Below are 21,628 nucleotides of genomic sequence, written 5' to 3' on the forward strand. Positions count from 1 at the left end.
CAGCAGGGAAAACAATCATTTAAATACATTTCCTCTGTTGACAGTTTTAGCTAACTATCAATATTATCAAAACTATTGGGTTTTGACAATATTAATTTTTCTTTATTAATCCTGAAAATTTAACCACATTAACTTTTAGTTTTTTACTTGCTGAACTTTACTCCATTGTACATAATTTTTTGAATTGGGTGATCAAAATTGTGCCAAAGGCAAATTTTCTATCAGGCAGTATTCAAACATCACTGAAATAGGAAATGGCTTCTTGCACTATTTTAAGAAGGAGTTGGCAACTTTTAATGTTACCACTAATATTTTAACATAAAGTATGATCAGGAAGAAAATGAACTCATTTTCTATGAACATGCAAACTCCTAAGAATTTCTACCCTAAGCATTTTTGACTAAACAGGTTATGTTTCAACATACATTGACAACATTGGTTGACAGCCCTGGGAAGTTAGGAACTATGATGGCAGTGGATGAGATAGCCAGGGAAATTTTCAAAAATATTAAATAGTGACTTAGGATTTTTTAAGGCATAGTTGTCTTCTGACTTTTCTCTGTAGATTTTCTTGAATTTGGGGGCAAATCATTTGATCCCCAGAAGAATCCCAATCTCATTATGATTGACAGAACCCCAGAATGCAGATAACTGAATCCAGAATAAATCAGGAAGACATACCTCCACCAGAGTCCCTTCAACCCAAGTCCTGCAAACCAGAGTCCTTGGGAAGCTCATGAATGAGGACCAGACAAAACTTCACCTGAGAGATGGACTGATTTTTCTTTCGTCCGTTTCTTTGTTTAGAGCATTACTCCAACGCATTCCCCATTTAGTATCAGACTCCTCTTATACATCCCAATTTCCTGGTAGCTCCATGCAGATTATATCAATAGATGATCACTCTGGAACTATATTCTTCCCCTGAAGATTTTTGGTCTTTGTCCTCCATGGCCTCAGACAGACATGGAAAAATCATACAGTGGATATAGCACCTAAGCATTATGTCCTACCTGACTAAATGTGATCAACTCCTCAGCATTACAAACAACCCTGATCCCAACCCAGTCAAGAAAAAGGAGGCCAACCCGTGGCATGTAATCTGGATCATCATGCCATTTAGAGTCAAACGAAAACCTCTGAGGGCTTCCCAGGTGGCTCAGTGGTAAAGAATCCACCTGCCAATGCAGGAACGGGTTCAATCCCTGGGTCGGGAAGATCCACTCCAGTATTCTTGCCTGGATAATTCCATGGGCAGAGGAGCCTGGAGGGCTACAGTCCAGGGGGTCACAAAGGATCAGACATTACTGAGCATACACATATGAAAAACTTTGAACACTCTAAGTAACAACTCTAAGTGCTTTCTCATCTAAGTAACTCAAAACAAAACAATAAAGGAATCTTCATCACTTAAAGAAGTCTAACAAAGTTTTAATGGTTCTTAAGATATTTATTTCCATACTTTAAAAATATATGTATCAAAAAATCCAAGTATTTATTATAAGAAAATTTGGGTGTCCATGCTTTGTTAATCCCCTAAATATGGACTTAGCCTATGCATTAGCTATCTTTGTGCCCAAGTATCTCTCACCTTGAGTGATAGATGCATGGGTTCCCCCTCCCCACAAAAGGCCCAGAATTGTCTCATGGTCACCCTTCCCTATTTTTACAAAAACGTAGTCTCTGCTTATATCCACTTGATGGAGTCCGTATCAGTTCAGTCGCTCAGTCGTGTCTGACTCTGCGACCCCATGAATCGCAGCATGCCAGGCCTCCCTGTCCATCACCAACTCCCGGAGTTCACTCAGACTCATATCCATCAAGTCAGTGATGCCATCGGGCCATCTCATCCTCTGTCGTCCCCTTCTCCTCCTGCCCCCATCCCTCCCAGCATCAGAGTCTTTTCCAATGAGTCAACTCTTGGCATGAGATGGCCAAAGTACTGGAGTTTCAGCTTTAGCATCATTCCTTCCAAAGAAATCCCAGGGCTGATCTCCTTCAGAATGGACTGGTTGGATCTCCTTGCAGTCCAAGGGACTCTCAAGAGTCTTCTCCAACACCACAGTTCAAAAGCATCAATTCTTCGGCGCTCAGCTTTCTTCACAGTCCAACTCTCACATCCATACATGACCACAGGAAAAACCATAGCCTTGACGAGATGGACCTTTGTTGGCAAAGTAATGTCTCTGCTTTTCAATATGCTACCTAGGTTGGTAAGTGTCTTATAATTTTCTTCCAAGGAGTAAGTGTCTTATAATTTCATGGCTGCAGTCACCATCTGCAGTGATTTTGGAGCCCAAAAAAATAAAGTCTGACACTGTTTCCACTGTTTCCCCATCTATTTCCCATGAAGTGATGGGGCCAGATGCCATGATCTTCGTTTTCTAAGTGTTGAGCTTTAAGCCAACTTCTTCACTCTCCTCTTTCACCTTCATCAAGAGGCTTTTTAGTTCCTCTTCACTTTCTGCCATAAGGGTGGTGTCATCTGCATATCTGAGGTGATTGATATTTCTCCCGGCAATCTTGATTCCAGCTTGTGCTTCTTCCAGCCCAGCGTTTCTCATGATGTACTCTGCATAGAAGTTAAATAAACAGGGTGACAATATACAGCCTTGACGTACTCCTTTTCCTATTTGGAACCAGTCTGTTGTTCCATGTCCAGTTCTAACTGTTGCTTCCTGACCTGCATGCAAGTTTCTCAAGAGGCAGGTCAGGTGGTCTGGTATTCCCATCTCTTTCAGAATTTCCCACAGTTTATTGTGATCCACACAGTCAAAGGCTTTGGCATAGTCAATAAAGCAGAAATAGATGTTTTTCTGGAACTCTCTTTCTTTTTTCGATGAGTATGCATACTACTAAATAGATTTTTAAAAATACAATCTGGAAATAAATACTACCAGAAATGCAAAGTATTGTTCTTAAAATTGATCTGCTTCTGAGGTTAATAAATGACTGAGAATAAATTGTTCAACCCTGTAAGATGAATAAAATGAAGGACATTCCAGGACTCTTAGCCAAAGTTATTCTGGTAAATTACAGAGTGCCTTGAGAGAAAGCTGCATTGTTTCATACGATGAAGAAATTAATTCCCAGAAAACAAATTTTTTTTTAATTTCACAAAGAGTGAAATAAGTGACAGAGACGTCAAATATCTAGTATAGCTTTAAAGGAAGAAGAAAAGGAAAATCTCTCAAATTGTAAAACTATAGCTATCAAATATGCTTTTTTCTCATTGTCCCCCCAATGTACTCATGGTTTAAAGTATTTTGTCTATGAAACTGTATTAATTTGGCAATAATTATTTTGTTTTTCTTTTTCCCTCTTTTTTAACAATTAGACCTTGTGCTCATTAAGGTGTTAACATTTTTATGTCAACTAAGAATTTGAAATTTTTGACAATTGGCATAAGGCAATTTACTTATAAATATATCAATTTATCAAAGCTAAATATTTTGTTTTTACTAAAAACATACATATAGTATTTTATGTGTATATATCTATATATTAAGCCATTTACTGTATTGAAATATGTATGGTAATATAATATAACTTTTAAATATATAGCAAAAAATAACTTGCTGACCATAATTCCCTATCTTATCATCTCTCTGAGGCATAAAACTGCACTGAGCTCAATCTTCTCTTTTTACAGAGGAAAATAAGTCCTAGAGTGATTAATGCCTTCTCCAAGATCAAACAACCATTAAAAATGGAATTTTCTTTTGTCCATAACACTTCTGGAACAAATCCCATCTACTTTCTATGTTCTCTGAAAAAGCTCTTATTTTAAAAGAAGAGACTCACAAGAAAATTGTTTCTATCAAATGACTGTCTCTCAAATCACCTCTTCTCTCCACTGTCCATGACTATTCCAGGAATAACTATTTGCTCCATAATATAGCTTCCCTTGTATCTGTACCTTCCTCCATTTTACCATTGCATTGTAACAATCATGCCTACTTTGGTCTGCCACCCCCTCTGGGGTTACGGGCTTTTTGATCTCTTTATCTTCAGCACTTACTGTACTTAGTTCCATGTTGATTTGGGATGGAAGCAGTTGGACTGAACAGGACACAATGTTTTGTTTTGTTTCCTTTAAAACAAAACAAATATGCCAATACTTCCCAAATTAACATGTAAGGACTGATTTTTTTCCCCTAGACTCTATACTCAAACTATCTACTTGCCATCTACTAGTGTATCTGAAAGGCATCCCAAACTCCCAATATCCAACTAAGTGCTTGATCAGCATCACATCTAAATATGTTTCCTCCCAGCCCAGCCGTTTACTAGGATACTAGAACTCAGCTGCCCTCTTTCCCTCACATGCCAATCCATAGGTATATTCTAGAGACCTACTTCCAAAATCTTTCCTAAAACTGTTTATTTTTCCTTTGGTCTCACCCTAGCCAAGTCACTGTTCTTTCTTTCTTGAATTTTATTAGCCTGCTTGCTAATTTCTGCTTCTACTCTTGCTCCTATAAAATCCCTTCTCAGCAGAACTACCACTGTGATCTTATTAAAACTACATTAGATCACACCACTCTTCTGAAAAACTTCTGCTAGTTTATCATCACGCTTGGAATGACATCCAAGATCATCTCTAGTCAGTTACACAGCCTAACATGGTCTGCTCAGAATCTCATCACACACAACCCTCTCCTTCACTCACTGAATCTCTGCCATCTGCTCTTCGTTTCTCAGACACAGCCAGCTAGTTCTTGCTTCAGGGTCTTTCTCTCAGTTGTTCCTCTACCTCAAATCTTCTTCCCTAGATCTTTGACTGGCAGGCTTTTCCTTGCCATTAGAGGCCTCTCCCAATCATACAATGAAAATCCCTTTTCAGCCACTATTAATCAATTAATTTTGTTTATAATATCTCTGATAATGACCGAGGACTGTCTTGGTAATGTATTTGTGTGCGTGTTTCTGGCTTTCACTGGAATGTAAAGTCTGACTTGTTCAAAGCTTTGCTTCCTGCCTGGTTCATAAAAGGTGCTTGATGAATGTTTGTTGCTCAGTGCTGTTCATTTCATCTTCCTGCCTTGGCTATTGACAAGGTGAATGAAGTCCTGTGCTTCAGAGTCTCCCTGAAAAAGATTTGTCATCTAGGGTCAAGAGATCTCTTCTCTTTTCCATCCTTGAGCGCCTACTCAATGTTTCTGTAATGACTGGTTGTTAATGTGTAGTAACCTTTTGTCCCCAGCAGTTGCATCCTTTGGGCCCTGACGTTGATTTTCCTCATCTTGGCGCCTGAAGAGCCAGAGTGATCTCTTTTGTCCCATTGCCCTGGCCATGTGCAGTGATACCCGCAGTGCAGGAGGTGGAAGGCACCGCTCTTCAGGTATCAGAAGGGGTGACCTCCCTGCCTGGCCCCAGCAGTGTGGTGGGGGCTGAGTGCCAAGCCTGTGTGTGTGGCACACGCAACATCCTGACCCTTCCCCAGAGTTGGCCTGGGGCTTTGGATGGGTAGTGACTGAGCTCCTGGGATCAGATTTACTTGTCCCACTAGGGAGCACTGGTAGAGAGGGTGGAAGAGACTGCAAAGTACTATGTCTATTAAGTCTCAGAGATCACAAATGGAAACCAAAAAGAGAAAGAAAGGGACAGAGAGAAACAGGATGGTTTCAGGAAAAAAAAAAAAATCAGCTCACTCACCCATTTTACCCCACTGCCCCATGAAACTGGCTATTTGCTAATATGGTCCTACACTGGCTGAGTTTCCATGAGGCCACTAGGACACTCCAGCTTTTTTCTCAAATTATAGAGCTGCTTTTAAATACCCATGAGGCCATTCAGGGGTGCATGGTCATTTATTCATTGAACAGATATCTGCTACACCTGATGAATAGTCTGCTCTGATCAGTGGTATGGTAGTGACATCACTCTTGGTCCAGGTTCATCTCTCGGTGCAGAAGATCTCAGAACGGCAGGGTGTTGCTGGGTCTGACAAACTCAGAGGTAGTCTAAAAGCCCCAACAAGAGTTGAGCAAGCAGAACCCTAAAGAAAGGTTGATGCTTAGAACTTGTCTAAACCTTTGATGTAAGACTGAAGCCCAAATCTTCTGAGTTGTTCCCTGGTCCCATACCACACTACTCTCGCCAACAGTCCTCCAGTCTTCAATGGAGGGGCTGAGGAATGGACAGTTCAGAGTGGTTCTATAATTACAGCTCCCCAAAGTTCCTTGAACAGAGCACCTTTCCTTCACCATCCTAATCCCCTGATGGTGAAGAAAGACATTCTCTTAGTTTCTTTTGAAACGGTCAATTTCTGCAATCTTCTCCAAGAACTGCAAAAGTCATTTCACACTCTCATAAGAAACCTTTGATTTCTATAATTATAGGAACCATCTCATGGCAAAAGTAAATAAATAAACAAGTCTTTTTGCAGGAGACCGGGGTTCAATTACTGAATCCAGATGATCCCCCGGAGAAGGAAATGGCAACCCACTCCAGTATTCTTGCCTGGAGAATCACAGGAACAGAGGAGCCTGGAGGCTACAGTCCATGGGGTTATAAGAGTCAGACACGACTTAGCGACTAAACCACCAGTGTGCTCCTTGCAAGATCCTGAGGGACTGATTTGTAGATGACAGTGCCTTACCAAGAAAGATTTGATACTTCAGCAACTTATATCCTTTGATGAAAAGTGAGGAAATAAAGAGTTTTAAGACAATTATTCTCTAGGAATAATTACATTGCAATGGGTTTCTAGAGAGTTAAAGAGAAACTAGTTCAGTACTCAGTGTCTATGCCTGTTTATTTAGACCACACTAGCACTCAGTATCAGTGGCTATCTATTTAGAACACACTGCTGCTGCTGCTGCTAAGTCGCTTCAATCGTGTCTGACTCTATGCCACCCCATAGACGGCAGCCCACCAGGCTCCCCTGTCCCTGGGATTCTCCAGGCAAGAACACTGGAGTGGGTTGCCATTTCCTTCTCCAATGCATGAAAGTGAAAAAATAAAGTGAAGTTGCTCAGTCATGTCCGACTCCTAGTGACCCCATAGACCGCAGCCCACCAGGCCCCTCCGTCCATGGGATTTTCCAGACAAGAGTACTGGAGTGGGTTGCCATTGCCTTCTCCATTAGAACACACTAGAAAAACTTAATTTTCTGTTTTGTACAACTGGATCTGGAGAATCTTTCAGATCATCTGAAACTCACGTTAGAAGCTAGAACATGAAGAAGAGATGGGAACAGCCCAGTATTGAACAGAGGGCCCAGCAACTGATGTTCTCCAGGTTCCTGGAGTAACCTTTATGATTATTGACAGTGAAAAGCCATACTTTTTCTTCTTTTCTCTGTAGTTTCTTTTTTATCTTTGTCTTCTTTTCCACAACTTCCTTGACTACTCCATACCCTTTGTTTTTGCTTACTTTTACCTCTTTTTTGCAAACATTTTTATGAAGTATATAATTTACAATGTTGTGTTAGTTTCAGATGTGCAGCAAAATTATTCAGTTATATATATATATATATATATATATATATATTCTTCTTTAAATTCCTTTCCATTATAGGTTATTACAAGATATTGAATATAGTACCCTGTGCTATACAATAGGTCCTGTCGTCTGTTTGACATGTAGCAGTGTGTGTCTGTTAATCCCAAACTCCTAATTTATCCCCCCTACACTTTTACCTCTCCTATCTTTTACCTTCTGTATATTACTTTCTGTCTGTACTGATGGCACACAGGGCTAAGTGGGCTATTGATGCCAGCTCCATGCAAAAGAGAGCAGGTGATTTGGAAAAGATGGTCATAACTGGCTTTTACTGAATGCCTGCTTTGCACCTGGACTTGTTCTACAGACTTTGCACAAATGCTCTCATTTAATCCTCAGTTGTTCCAAGAGTTCAGTCTAATTTTCCAACACTTTGGTTCTACTGGAGGATAAAAACTCTTTCAGTTTTTGTTTTGTTTCTGAAAACTCTCTTTCCAAAGATCCTAAAAGAAAAGCTCCCAAGACATACCAACTTAAAGAAAATAGATGTCAGAGGTACATTTGACCCATAGGTTAGAGCTAAGAAACAACTGTGTAGGTCCTCTCAGGAATTTCAAGTAGATTTCTATAACCAGTCTTTTGTTTGCACATTTGTGCTCTTATGGGGAAATGTGACTTTACCCAGCATGTTAGCGGGGGAAAGTTCTAACCCTTCAATAATTTCAAGAAAGCCAGCATATGGTTTAGGTCAAAAAGAGTACTTGGATTTTGCAACACCAAGTATCCCTTCTGAGGTTTCCCAAAATTCTGTGGCTATCCCCCTCCGAACTTTCTTCTTATTTTTACCACAGAAATAATAGTGCTATTTCATCATTCATTGTGATCTTGACCACTTGAGAGGTTCTCTAAGGAAGCTATCAAAGAAATGAGTACCTGCACTCTTAATGTAATATTGCAAAAATGAAATAAAGAATTTACATGCATGATGGACATAAAGAAAAACTTTAAATAAAACAAGGCATCAATTATAATTGAGGTAAGGACAAATGTATAGAGGGACAAATGGAATGGTTGGGATTAATTGGGTTTGGTCAGGCAAAGATTTAGAGTATTTAATGTTATTTCAAATAAGTGAATTAATTTATTAATAAATTATTACTGGGGACAGGACTTGGGGAATATCCACAGAAGTTGAGCATCTGAAAGTCAGAATGATTTGCCCCAGGCTTTGAACTTTTCTCTCCTTAGGGACATTTCTGAAGAGCCAAGCCCTTCTGTCACTTTGTAACACCTTATAAAGAAGGTGTTATATAAAGGTGTTGTGAAATTTATAGGTTTACATTTCCCTAGTAGAAGGACTGTGAATATAAATGACGAGGTAACCAAATTTACCATGTGGAAGTAAAGCCAAGAAAAGGAGGTAAGGCAGAAAACAGAAAATGCCTGGCCCACTGGAAATGTACCTGTCATCAACTTCATCTCCAATCTATTACCCCAGGTCAGAAATCAGCTGAAGACCAGATTTGGATTCCCCTACATGTATTGTACATACAAAAACTGACCCAAGTCATTTCCTTAACACTCGGAAACACTTAAGAATCTCTTTTTCCTATTTCTGGCCAAGCTGTTTAGAAAACCCAGATGCAGCTGGCACTGTGATACTGTAAGCAGCCTTGCTAAATGGCTCCAAAAGGAAAATATCCCTCTAATGTCTTGGGGAAATCGACTCATCTCCACTCACCAATTCTACGTCATTGTTCCCTGGTTTTTCAGATCCAAGATTTAGGTCAGAGACAGCAGAGTTGCTGCTGCAATTATGATTAAATCACACAGAAACTACTCTGATCATCTTTCATCACTACCCTGAAGGGTTCCAGTGCATGGCAATGACAGTGACACAGACGTACAGGTCACTCAAGCCAGTTTTCATAAGGAATGAAGTTATTTTTGGAGTGTAGTGTCTGGCTTGAGGAAACCATCCATTAATGAAGGGAGACCAGATGTTCACCTAATTTTTTTAAAAAATGTCTATGTGTGCCATTTTCTTTTTCTGCAATCATGCTGAGAAAGGAAGACCTTCAGCACTTTCTGGATGAAGGTTGTGGCAAAAATCTCAAGTCCAACCTGGTGGCTACAGTCATGACCACAGTGGGATAGAATATGGCTTAAAGGACACAGGATATAATCCCACCGTGAAGAGAAAATATAGAAACAGGTGCTGGAAGTATCATAATTATTCTTTCCTTCTGAATTGCCTCACATAAATGTTCATGATACAGCCATGGATACAGCCATGTATGGTTGCAATGTGTTGATTAAACCAAGTTCCTATTGCTTTATAATATACCCAACCACACAGGAAGTGTAGCACAGTGTTAAGAGAGCCTGCTCTAGAGCCAGCCTGCCTTGGTTCAAATCACTCTTCTAAAGCTTGGTAGTATCTGAATCTTGAGCAAATTAATTTCATAGGGAATCATGATTGTACCTACCTTATCTGGGTTCTTGTAAGGATAATAGAAGGCATTTCTTATAAAATGTGTAGTGCTGTACTGAGTACATAAGCAGTGAAAAGAACAGGCTTCAGCTCAGGTCTGTGAGAATCCAGGGCTTATGCTGTCATTATCGGTATAATTAGAAAATTACCTGCTGTGGATTGAATGTTTGTGTCCTTCCAAAAATCTTATGTTGAAACCCTAATCCCAGTGTGATGAGTAACTGGGTCACGAGAGTGGGGCCCTCATAAATGAGATTATAAGAAAGACTTGAGAGACATGATCTCTCCACCACATGAAGAAGTAGTAAGAAGGCAGTGTTGGGATAAGGAGCCTGACCCTAACCATGCTGACACCCTGGTGATTTCAGGCTTCCACACTTCAGAACTGTGAGAAATAAATTTCTGCTGTTTCAGCTATCCAGTCTGTCTTCAGCTTAAGCTAAGATGGGATCTAATTGAAATGATTAATTAATCTCTAAAGTCCCTTAAAACTCTGGCATTGCATCATTTGCCTTTCTTGGCTATCTAGGAACAAGAACTTTTCCTAAGCTGCCAAGTCACTGCTGCTGCTGCTAAGTTGCTTCAGTCGTGTCCGACTCTGTGCGACCCCAAAGACGGCAGCCCACCAGCCTTCCCCGTCCCTGGGATTCTCCAGGCAAGAACACTGGAGTGGGTTGCCATTTCCTTCTCCAACGCATGAAAGTGAAGAGTGAAAGTGAAGTCACTCAGTCGTGTCCGACTCTTAGTGACCCCATGGACTGCAGCCTACCAGGCTCCTCCATCCATGCGATTTTCCAGGCAAGAGTACTGGAGTGGGGTGCCATTGCCTTCACTAGCAACATGATATCAAGTCACCTGAGAAGAGTGGTGAGAAGATTCTTAAAGTTTTAAAATCATTACAGCTAAACTTAAAAAAAAAAAAAATCCTATCAGCAAATAAAAAATAATCAACAAAATATAATTAATCATCCACATTATTTTGACAACATACAACTCTAATATAGTTCATAAATTTTTGTTTTAAATAGATTTCTAGACATTGTCTAAATTGTCAAGATACAAGAAAAATTTAAGAAAAAAAGTTGGTTTTCATCATTATTAATCACAGACACTAACTGAGACCTGTCCAGTCTACAATTATATTTTAATACTACAATGCATCGTGCTTTATGACTAGTTGTATATGTGTCTGTTTCTCCACTAAATTTGTAAATAACTGTAAGGACAGGGACTGTGGTTTTGTATATAAAGCACTTAGCATGAGACACTCAGTAAATTATTGGCCACTCAGTAAATGCAGAAGGAAGGGAGAAAGGAAGGAAGAAAGGAAGGAAGGGTACATCCCAGGATTTTATGTTATTATACAAACTATGAAACAATTCTCCCTGCATTCTAAATTGAAAGACAAGCTGGAGCATTAAAGGCAAATAGTGATACAAGTTATCTTAAAAACAAATAAAATGGATAAGAAGTTCTGCTTTATTTAAATCAAAGAGGCAGTTGAAGTGGGACACAAAGACTTCATGAAGAAAATGGGATTTTTTTGGATGAGATAAGTGGAAAAATCTTTCCCAATAAAGAGAAAAAAAATGTGAGCAATAAATATTAGCTTTCTGATGCTGCTGTAACAAATTACCACAAACTTAATGCTTAAAACAAACACAAATGTTTTATCTTACAGTTTTGGAGTGTAGAAGTCTAAAATGAGTCCCATTAGGCCAAAATCAAAGTGTCTGCATTCTTTTCTGATGGCTCTAAAGAGATTGCAGTTTTTCCCTTTTCTTTCTTTGAAAGGTTGCCCTCATTCCTTGGCTTGAGGGTTCTTTCTGTCTTCAAAGCTAACATTGGCTAGTTGAATCTTTATCACATCTTATCAGTCTGACACTGACTCTCCTGCCTCCCTTGTCCACATGTAAGAACCCGTTGTGATTACCCTGCATCCATGTAGACAATCCGGAAGAGTCTCCCTATCTTAACATCAGATGATTAGCAATTTTAATTCCTTCTGCTACAGTAATTCCTCTTTGCCATGTAAACTAACTTATTCACAGGTTCTAGGGATTAGGGTGTAGACATCTTTGGGAGGTCATTATTCTGCCTACCACACAGATCATTGTGCATCTAGCACATATGGGAAACAATATGATTCCACAGGAATTTTGAGTGCTAAATGTACGCTTGAGTGAGTTTACAAGGCTCGGTTAGTGCGAGCATGGTTTTGAAATGTTGAATGCCCAACAAAGGGATTTAGACTATTTGTTTAGGTAATAATTCTGTGTTGTGTTACTACTAATATCTCCCATCACTTTTTATTTGTTGCACATTAGAAAATGATATGCACATTAGGAAATATCCTAACTTTTAAAGATAATTAAGACTGTGCTGAATTTTTTTGAATGACTAATGAGAAACTAAAAAATACATTTTAGAAGTAGCTCAATCAATTTACTCCTCAAACTTTGAAAGCGAAGAAGTAATAAACATAAAAAAGTATTTTTAAAAGCCTAGTTGCAGATGGTTCTGAAGTTGACTCCTTATATTCTAATCCAGACACACAGATACAAGAGCAGCAAGATATGTGAACACATGCAAGTCAAAGGTAGGTATTTTTGCCTTGCACTCAAAATAGGCAACAGAACATGAATGTCCCAAGCAAAAATGTGTAAGAGGACAAAGAATGCAAGAAGTCTCATGATCAGATTGTTGAATGGATTCAGGGAGAAGATCATGGAGGACAGAAAGTAGCAGGTCCCAGCGGCCCAGAGAAGAAAATAGAGCAGAACCCATGGTAACCACCTCTTAGGGACAGAAAGATGTGCAATCATTTTAGATACTTTATGAAATAGAGCAAATTTTAGTTAGAATTTAAATGTGGGATGGAAAAGAAGGTTACAAAGAAACTCTTAGAGTCTTTAGATGGTAAAGATTCCATACCTGCATCAGTGTAGCCAATTATTCTAGTGTTTTAGGCTTTCTTTCCTTGATGATACTGCTGTTATCTTCTAGCAACACTACATACCACAAAAGGGGGTGGGGGGTTCAGCTGGGTTTCCCGTACCATACTACACAGAGAGTGTGTTGTATATTGTTTATATACATTAAATAGTCTCACCTTTACTTATTTTTTTATGACTATCTTCTGTCAAGCCATTTCCCTGAGTACTTTTCTAATTCCTTTTTATTTTTTCTTATGAAAAAAAATGGTTTTGTTTGTTTGTTTTGGTTGCACTGCACGGCAACCCTTGCCCCATTCAGTGGAAGTGTGGAGTCTTCAGCACCAGGCCTCCAGGGAAGCCGCACCTCACCTTTCCTTTTTCCCTTTGATTCTCCAGAGGAGAAGAGGTTCTAAAATTACCTTTAAAATGACCATGATATATATTCACTTTTAATCCATTATCTGCCAGCTTTCCCTTTCTTGTTTCTTAGTTACTTCTGTATATGATAGGAAATATAGGCGTTCATCAAGGTAGAAAGCACTTAGCATTATTAATTAAAAAAAAAAAAAGAAAGAATCAGGAAAGACAAAGGGAAGAAAATACAACCACCTGTGTTTCCAGTTACCAGCAGATGTTCCCATTTATTCTAAGCGTTCTTATTCAGTTAACTGTACAAATTCTTAATCATATAAATGTGATAGTGTTCCAACCTCATGCTCTTGATTACCCTTGTCTTCCAGTTGATTTCACATGCCTCTTGCTTCTGGTATCACTTTCCCATGAATGCTATGTCTGGAGCTGCCTGAACTCCAGGTGATACCTGATAAAGAATACAGCCTGTTGCAGAGCTTATCTTTTTTGTTTTGTTTTATATTTCACTGTGACACTGCAGTACATTTCTCTGAGTCAGCAGCACCGTGGGCTACTCGCTGGTTATAGCTCCATGAATGCTTACTTTCTTTCCATCTTTGCTTCATGGAGTCATCTGGTCACCATTCATTCATGCCTGGAGTATTACTGTGAGAAAGATTACCAGGCTTCATCTGAAGTCTGCTTTACATAGACCTTTAATAAATCAAATGAAGGAGTACGTCTTGGTGAGAATATCCATGATGATGGAGATCAAAGACTCAGAGCCTTGCCTGTATTTCAATCATTCTGAAAATAACAATAGTCCCTGGTGATTCAGTGGTAAAGAATCTGCCTGCCAATGCAGGTAACTCAGGAGACACAAGTTCAGTCCCTGGGTCAGGAAGATCCCCAGGAGAAGAAAACGGCAACCTATTTCAGTATTCTTGCCTGGGAAATTCCATGGCCAGAGGAAGCTGGTAGTCTACAGTCCATGGGGTCACAAAGAATCAGATACAACTGAGACCGAGCACACACACACAGAACAACAAAATGCTGGAAAGGGGGAAGGGTGGCAAAATTAGGCTTAAGTAAATTTTGCTTGAAATTTCAAAAACAGCCATTTGTCTTTGAAGTTGACTCCATTGTATATATATTCTTTCTCACAGTGGCCCATACTGTTTAGTCAACCTTATTTTTTAAAGTTAATTCATAAGGGAAAAGAAATGAATGAAACAAAATTTAAAAGCCAAGTAGTGATTCAATATCATGAATGCCCCTGGACATAGCCCTTGCTCTTATACTGCAGCTCTGGTTGCTTATTTCTAGTTGAGAGTAGTTATCCTGAGCCACTACTGATTGTTTTCAAAAGTCTTAATACATGTTCCTGTAAAGAAGGGTACTTTTGCTTCATTTTCTTTCATAACTAACATAGAAGAGGCAGAAAATATCTGCGACTTAGTAGGCCTCTCACCTTGCATCCCAGTGTGGACTGCAGACCAGCAGCCTTGTCATCCCCACGGAACTTCCTAGAAATGCCCCGTCCAGACCTGCCCAAACCAAATCTTCATTTTAATAGAATCTCCAAGTGATCTGTGTGCACACTAACATCTGAGAAGAATTGCTGTAGAACAGCATCTGAGAGACACCTTTTGGCGTAGATATTTAATGTAATTCATAATCACCAGGAGGTAATATGTGAAAGAGGGAAAAATAAATAATAATTTGAGGAGGCAGTAGGATTACACTTCATACACATATAGTCGAAACTTCCTTCTTCCAAATTGACTTTGAACTCCATAAACAAAAACATAACTGAATGCCAAAGGGAAAAAAATAAATGCTCTCAGAAGGTTTTATTCCTTACCATTTTCTCACTTTCCTTTTATGTTGTTTATACTAATAATATTTCTATATCTTATTAATGATCTAGTTTATTTCGATTATATTAAGAGAGAAAAAAATCTAACTCAGGCATTTTCCAGCAGGTCTTTGAGGATGTCTGGACAATCTCCCCTCCAGCCTTCTTGAGGTCTTCTTAGTTCTTGAGAGTTCTTAGTCTTAGTTGAGAGTTCTTAGTTCTTAGTCTTCCCAGTTCTTGAGAGCTTCCAGAATCCATGTATCTCACTTGCAAAAAAGAAGTAAAGCATATTTCAGACTTTGTTTAAACCACTTTTGAAACATTCTACTTGGTTTTATGTACTACACTACCTTGAAAAACATTTGTGAATTCAATGGAGATGAGCTAGGAGCTATCAAAATTATTAAAATATTTGAGGATTATCAACTCCCAAGAAACAGATTGGAAGCCCATGTGGTTTGTTTAGAGAACCAAAGCCAGGGGGAGGCCTGAGACACATGTTCATCACCACAGCCTACAGCACAAAGCTTTACAGCTCATGAACATCAAACACAACCGTTAGTCACTGTGGCCGGAAATTGAAATTCTAATCACAGAAATGGATACAGTATTAACCAGAACACTAAATAACCCTTGGTAAAGATGGCACAGGCTTATACTCTAGACATGATTCATAACTGTTATCACACCTCCCAAATGCAGTTACAATGAATATTTATCCTACTGAGTTTCTTTTAACACATATTTTGTCATTCATCTATGCTCTTTCACATATCAATCATTTTTCCCACCTCTCCCAACCTTTGTATCATTAAATCCCTGGATGGCATCACCGACTCAATGGACATGAGTTTGAATGAACTCCGGGAGTTGGTGATGGGCAGGGAGGCCTGGCGTGCTGTAATTCATGGGGTCACAAAGAGTCGGACACGACTGAGCAACTGAACTGAACTGATTTCTCCCCTGGGGCCACTCTCCAATACTCTCTCCAATACCCTGTCTCTGACTTCCTCTACTCCTGCATCCTCATGCAAAGCATGAATTTCCAGAGTGGGACCTAATTTAAGGATGGGGAGTTTGACTTTTCCGTTTTTCTTATAGATCTCAGGAAAGTAGAACCAAAATTTCAGTTTAGATATATTATCAATTATGATTTCTTATAGCTTAAAAATATCATTTAAAAATTTTCAGCACATTATTGCTTATTTAATCTTTATTTAATCTTATTTTATCCTTACCAATAAGATAAAAGGCATGATGGATAAGGTTGTTACTGGTACCATACCCTTTTGTAAATGGGCTTCCCTGGTGGCTCAGATGGTAAAGAATATGCCTGCAATGCAGAAGACCTGGGTTCTGTTCCTGGGTTGGGAAGATCCCCTGGAGGAGGACATGGCAACCCACTCCAGTATTCCTGCCTGGAGAATCCACATGGACAGAGGAGTCTAGCAAGCTACAGTCCATAGGGTCACAAAGAGTTGGACGTGACTGAGAGACTAAGCACTCACCATTTGTAGATAAATCTCTAAGTTTGAGGCAAAACTCAGTAGTGAGACTTAAATACAGTGTTTGTAACCCTAAGGCATTAATAGCAGTCTTGAAGGACTTCTTGAATATTTCATCAATATAGTTATTTTTGAAGAAGGTGACACACCTGCGAAAATGAAATTATGAAAAGTGTACCACCACTTACAATCTTTGAAATCAGAAATAAGTGTCCCTGGTAGGCCAGTGGTTAAGACTCTGCACTCCAAATGCAGGAGGCATGGATTTGAGCCCTGGTTGGGGAGCTAAGATCCTGCATGTGGCATTCAGTTCAGTTCAGTTCAGTCGCTCAGTCGTGTCCGACTCTTTGCAACCCCATGAACTGCAGCACCCCAGGCCTCCCTGTCCATCACCAACTCCCGGAGTTCACTCAGACTCACATCCATCGAGTCAGTGATGCCATCCAGCCATCTCATCCTCTGTCGTCCCCTTCTCCTCCTGCCCCCAATCCCTCCCAGCATCAGAGTCTTTTCCAACAGTCAACTCTTCACATGAGGTGGCCAAAGTACTGGAGTTTCAGCTTCAACATCATTCCTTCCAAAGAAATCCCAGGGCTGATTTCCTTCAGAGTGGATTGGTTGGATCTCCTTGCAGTCCAGGGGACTCTCAAGAGTCTTCTCCAACACCACAGTTCAAAAGCATCAATTCTTTGGCACTCAGCCTTCTTCACAGTCCAACTCTCACATCCATACATGACCACAGGAAAAACCATAGCCTTGACTAGATGAACCTTTGTTGGCAAAGTAATGTCTCTGCTTTTGAATATGTTATCTAGGTTGGTCATAATTTCCTTCCAAGGAGTAAGCGTCTTTTAATTTCATGGCTGCAGTCACCATCTGTAGTGATTTTGGAGCCCAGAAAAATAAAGTCTGACACTGTTTCCACTGTTTCCCCATCTATTTGCCATGAAGTGATGGGACCGGATGCCACAATCTTAGTTTTCTGAATGTTGAGCTTTAAGCCAACTTTTTCACTCTCCACTTTCACTTTCATCAAGAGGCTTTTGAGTTCCTCTTCACTTTCTACCATAAGGATGGTGTCATCTGCATATCTGAGGTAATTGATATTTCTCCCGGCAATCTTGATTCCAGCTTGTGTTTCTTCCAGTCCAGCGTTTCTCATGATGGACTCTGCATAGAAGTTAAATAAGCAGGGTGACAATATACAACCTTGACGTATTCCTTTTCCTATTTGGAACCAGTCTGTTGTTCCATGTCCAGTTCTAACTGTTGCTTCCTGACCTGCATACAGATTCTCAAGAGGCAGGTCAGGTGGTCTGGTATCTCTTTCAGAATTTTCCACAGTTTATTGTGATCCACACAGTCAAAGGCTTTGGCATAGTCAATAAAGCAGAAATAAATGTTTTTCTGGAACTCTCTTGCTTTTTCCATGATCCAGCGGATGTTGGCAATTTGATCTCTGGTTCCTCTGCCTTTTCTAAAACCAGCTTGAACATCAGGAAGTTCACGGTTCACATATTGCTGCAGCCTGGCTTGGAGAATTTTGAGCATTACTTTACTAGCGTGTGAGATGAGTGCCATTATGCGGTAGTTTGAGCATTCTTTGGCATTGCCTTTCTTTGGGATCGGAATGAAAACTGACCTTTTCCAGTCCTGTGGCCACTGCTGAGTTTTCCAAGTTTGCTGGCATATTGAGTGCAGCACTTTCACAGCATCATCTTTCAGGATTTGAAAAAGCTCAACTGGAATTCCATCACCTCCACAAGCTTTGTTCGTAGTGATTGTTTCTAAGGCCCACTTGACTTCACATTCCTGGATGTCTGGCTCTAGGAGAGTGATCACACCATCGTGATTATCTGGGTCGTGAAGATCTTTTTGTACAGTTCTTCTGTGTATTCTTGCCACCTCTTCTTAATATCTTCTGCTTCTGTTAGGTCCATACCATTTCTGTCCTTTATCGAGCCCACCTTTGCATGAAATGTTCCCTTGGTATCTCTAATTTTCTTGAAGAGATCTCTAGTCTTTCCTATTCTGTTATTTTCCTCTATTTCTTTGCATTGATCGCTGAGGAAGGCTTTCTTATCTCTTCTTGCTATTCTTTGGAACTCTGCATTCAGATGCTTGTATCTTTCCTTTTCTCGTTTGCTTTTCGCTTCTCTTCTTTTCACAGCTATTTGTAAGGCCTCCCCACACAGCCATTTTGCTTTTTTGCATTTCTTTTCCATGGGGATGGTCTTGATCCCTGTCTCCTGTACAATGTCACGAACCTCATTCCATAGTGCATCAGACACTCTATCTATCAGAGCTAGGCCCTTAAATCTATTTCTCACTTCCACTGTATAATCATAAGGGATTTGATTTAGGTCATACCTGAATGGTCTAGTGGTTTTCCCCACTTTCTTCAATTTAAGTCTGAATTTGGCAATAAGGAGTTCATGAGCCACAGTCAGCTCCTGGTCTTGTTTTTGCTGACTGTATAGACCTTCTCCATGTTTGGCTGCAAAGAATATAATCAATCTGATTTCGGTGTTGACCATCTGGTGATGTCCATGTGTAGAGTCTTCTCTTGTGTTGTTGGAAGAGGGTATTTGTTATGACCAGTGCATTTTCTTGGCAAAACTCTATTAGTCTTTGCCCTGCTTCATTGTGGTATAGTGTGACCAAAAAAAAAAAAGAAAGAAGTTCTGAAATCCCAGAAGGTTTCAGCCAGAGGATGCCATGGTCACATAGCAAAACATCAGGTCATGGAGAGAGCAGGGAGGGGAAGCCAGGTGGAGAAAATCAAATCTTCCAGTCATTTTGTTCTCAATCCCTGTGTTATTGCACTCTTTTTATTTTATTTTATTTTATTTTATTTTATTGCAGGTTAACTGTCAGCGACAGGAAACTTAGCATTAGCTAGATATCTGAGAACCAGGATAGAGGTCTGATGATGCCAGCTAAAACCCTGGTTTCTCTCTTTAAATGTCCAAAGAAAAGTCATAGAAGATATCGTAATGCACAATGAAAACTCGAAACGAGGTGGGGAAGGCCAGACAGGTTCCAGTGCCTGAGAAAGGACCCAGGGGCTGGTAAAGAGATTCTCTCCTCTGCTCTTGCTCTGGCTGCTAATACATATTTGCAGAGTGAATAAGGGAATGATTGGTTGTAGTTTAGAAACCTGTTGTGAAATCACACTATGAATCTGTCAGCTCAGCCTCCTTCTACCTCCCCCCACCTCGCCTCTCCTCATCTTGCCCTGCCCCTCTCCTCCCTTCCCACGTGATGGTGGAAATATGTGCTGCCTTCTATGGTCGGTCTGTAGACCAAGTCCTTTTCCCTACTTGCTGGCATGATTCCTCAAGATTAGTTAAGGCCAAAGTTATTACATTTCTATGTCTCCTGAAGGACACTGTAAATTGTTAGAGCTTCTTCTACTTAGACTACCTTAAACAAAGTTGAAAGACCTGATTTTCCCTCCTTTGCTCATTGTGAATCGCATTTGAATTGCATTTGTGAAACCCTGGGTGGTTGTGTGTGTGTGTGTGTGTGTGTGTGTGTTTATACATCCTATATCCATATTTGAACTGATGGAGAGAAAAGCCCAGGACAAAATGAATAAATTCCCTCAACAGTCTCAAATTTTTCTTCAAATATAGAAACAGAGTTAATAAGTATTTAAAGTACTTGCAAAATACCTTAGTGAGAAGACTTTGATTAATTAAAATGAAGTTTTATGAGAATCTAATCTAAAATCAAAATGAATGTGTATTTCTGTTTCTATGTTTTAATGTACATTCTCTCGAATGACTAGAAATATTTAATATTGTTAATATTTTTAAGTCATGTATAATAAAGGCTTAGCAGCCTATCAACTAGAACAGCCATCAATCCACAAGATTTTTACAGAGCCCCCAGAACACTAGAAATTCTTCAAGATGATCCAGGTTCTAAGACATTATGTTTCCAAATCTTTTTTCTTGGTCGTATACTTTAGCATTGTGGTTATCAGTTCTTTTCTTTATAGCTGCAAACACACAACAAAGTTTGATATTTTAGGAATCCATTGGAACAAGCTGTTTTGATTTTGTTAATTCTCATGACATTTCTTTCGTATAAGAAGAGAACTATGCTACTTTCCTCTTCATGGGAAGTTAGGTTGACTCACATGCTTGGAAAAAAAAAGAGCTTATTTTGTAAGTCTATCTTATAATTTCCTGTTTGTAGCATATTAAGTACTGATATTAAGACTTAGAAGAATCCTTACAAGTCACATAGGTGAGACCTCTTTGCTCTATGAGTCCTCTGGGCACAGATCCTCCCCATTAGCCCCTTCTCCCCTTCCCCGGTATAGAAATCGGTGAATGATGTAAGCGGAAAATCACAGGTTTAAAGACATGCTCTTCTAAAGTAACTATCTGAAAGATAAAGGAGATGCTAGCCTACAAAATGGAACACAGCCACCTTTAGAAGGTTTGTGAGGGATAGTAGTTTTAGTGCAAGTGCTGGCATCTCATCGGTTTGTCCCAATCTCTTGAACCTGTAGTTGAGCCAAAACTCTCCTGAGCCAAGCTTTCTCGCAAGATTTCCTGTACTTCCTGTTTCTATGTGAGCCAGAAATACCATGAGAATGACCTTCCTTGTGGTATTTCTGCACTTCTACCGTGGAATAAAGATAATCCCATATTGGGGAGAATTTTTGTTTTTAATTGTACAGTATTTTTAATTTCCAAATATTCTAATGAAGAAGATTCCTCTTCGAAAATGAAAACTTGAGATGACATTTTCCTGGCCTTAATTTATTTTGACTATGAAGTATTCATGTTCAGTGATTCAACATTTTGTAACTTCTCTAAGGTATTTTTACATGGAAATATGTAAAATTATATAAAGACTAGAGTAGAAACTTACATCCTAGGATTTTTTTAAAAAGTCACTCTGAAAGGAACATGCAATAAAGAGTTATATTCTTAATACATTAGTGTATGTAACATATTATATCATATATTTGTTTTCTTTGTTCTTAACCCCTTTGTTCCAAGGGTCAGGATATCCT

At 39.4% G+C, this 21,628-nt stretch overlaps 1 protein-coding gene across 5 annotated transcripts in view; it reads left to right on the plus strand.

The window, feature by feature from the left end:
* PDE7B (phosphodiesterase 7B) overlaps positions 1-21,628 on the plus strand; it is a 369,928-nt gene that overhangs the window by 176,022 nt on the left and 172,278 nt on the right. The window contains exon 3 of one of the 5 annotated variants that reach the window (XM_055535706.1): positions 5,207-5,344. The exons of 3 other annotated variants lie outside the window; for them this stretch is intronic. In XM_055535706.1, the coding sequence (XP_055391681.1) occupies positions 5,296-5,344 (49 nt within the window). In that variant the 5' untranslated portion in view covers positions 5,207-5,295. Of the gene's footprint in view, positions 1-5,206; positions 5,345-12,493; positions 12,543-21,628 lie in introns of all 5 variants that reach the window. One more of the 5 variants, XM_055535708.1, reaches the window with a different exon arrangement.

Source organism: Bubalus kerabau, chromosome 9, assembly GCF_029407905.1.
Source record: "Bubalus kerabau isolate K-KA32 ecotype Philippines breed swamp buffalo chromosome 9, PCC_UOA_SB_1v2, whole genome shotgun sequence".
NCBI classification, from domain to species: domain Eukaryota; kingdom Metazoa; phylum Chordata; class Mammalia; order Artiodactyla; family Bovidae; genus Bubalus; species Bubalus kerabau.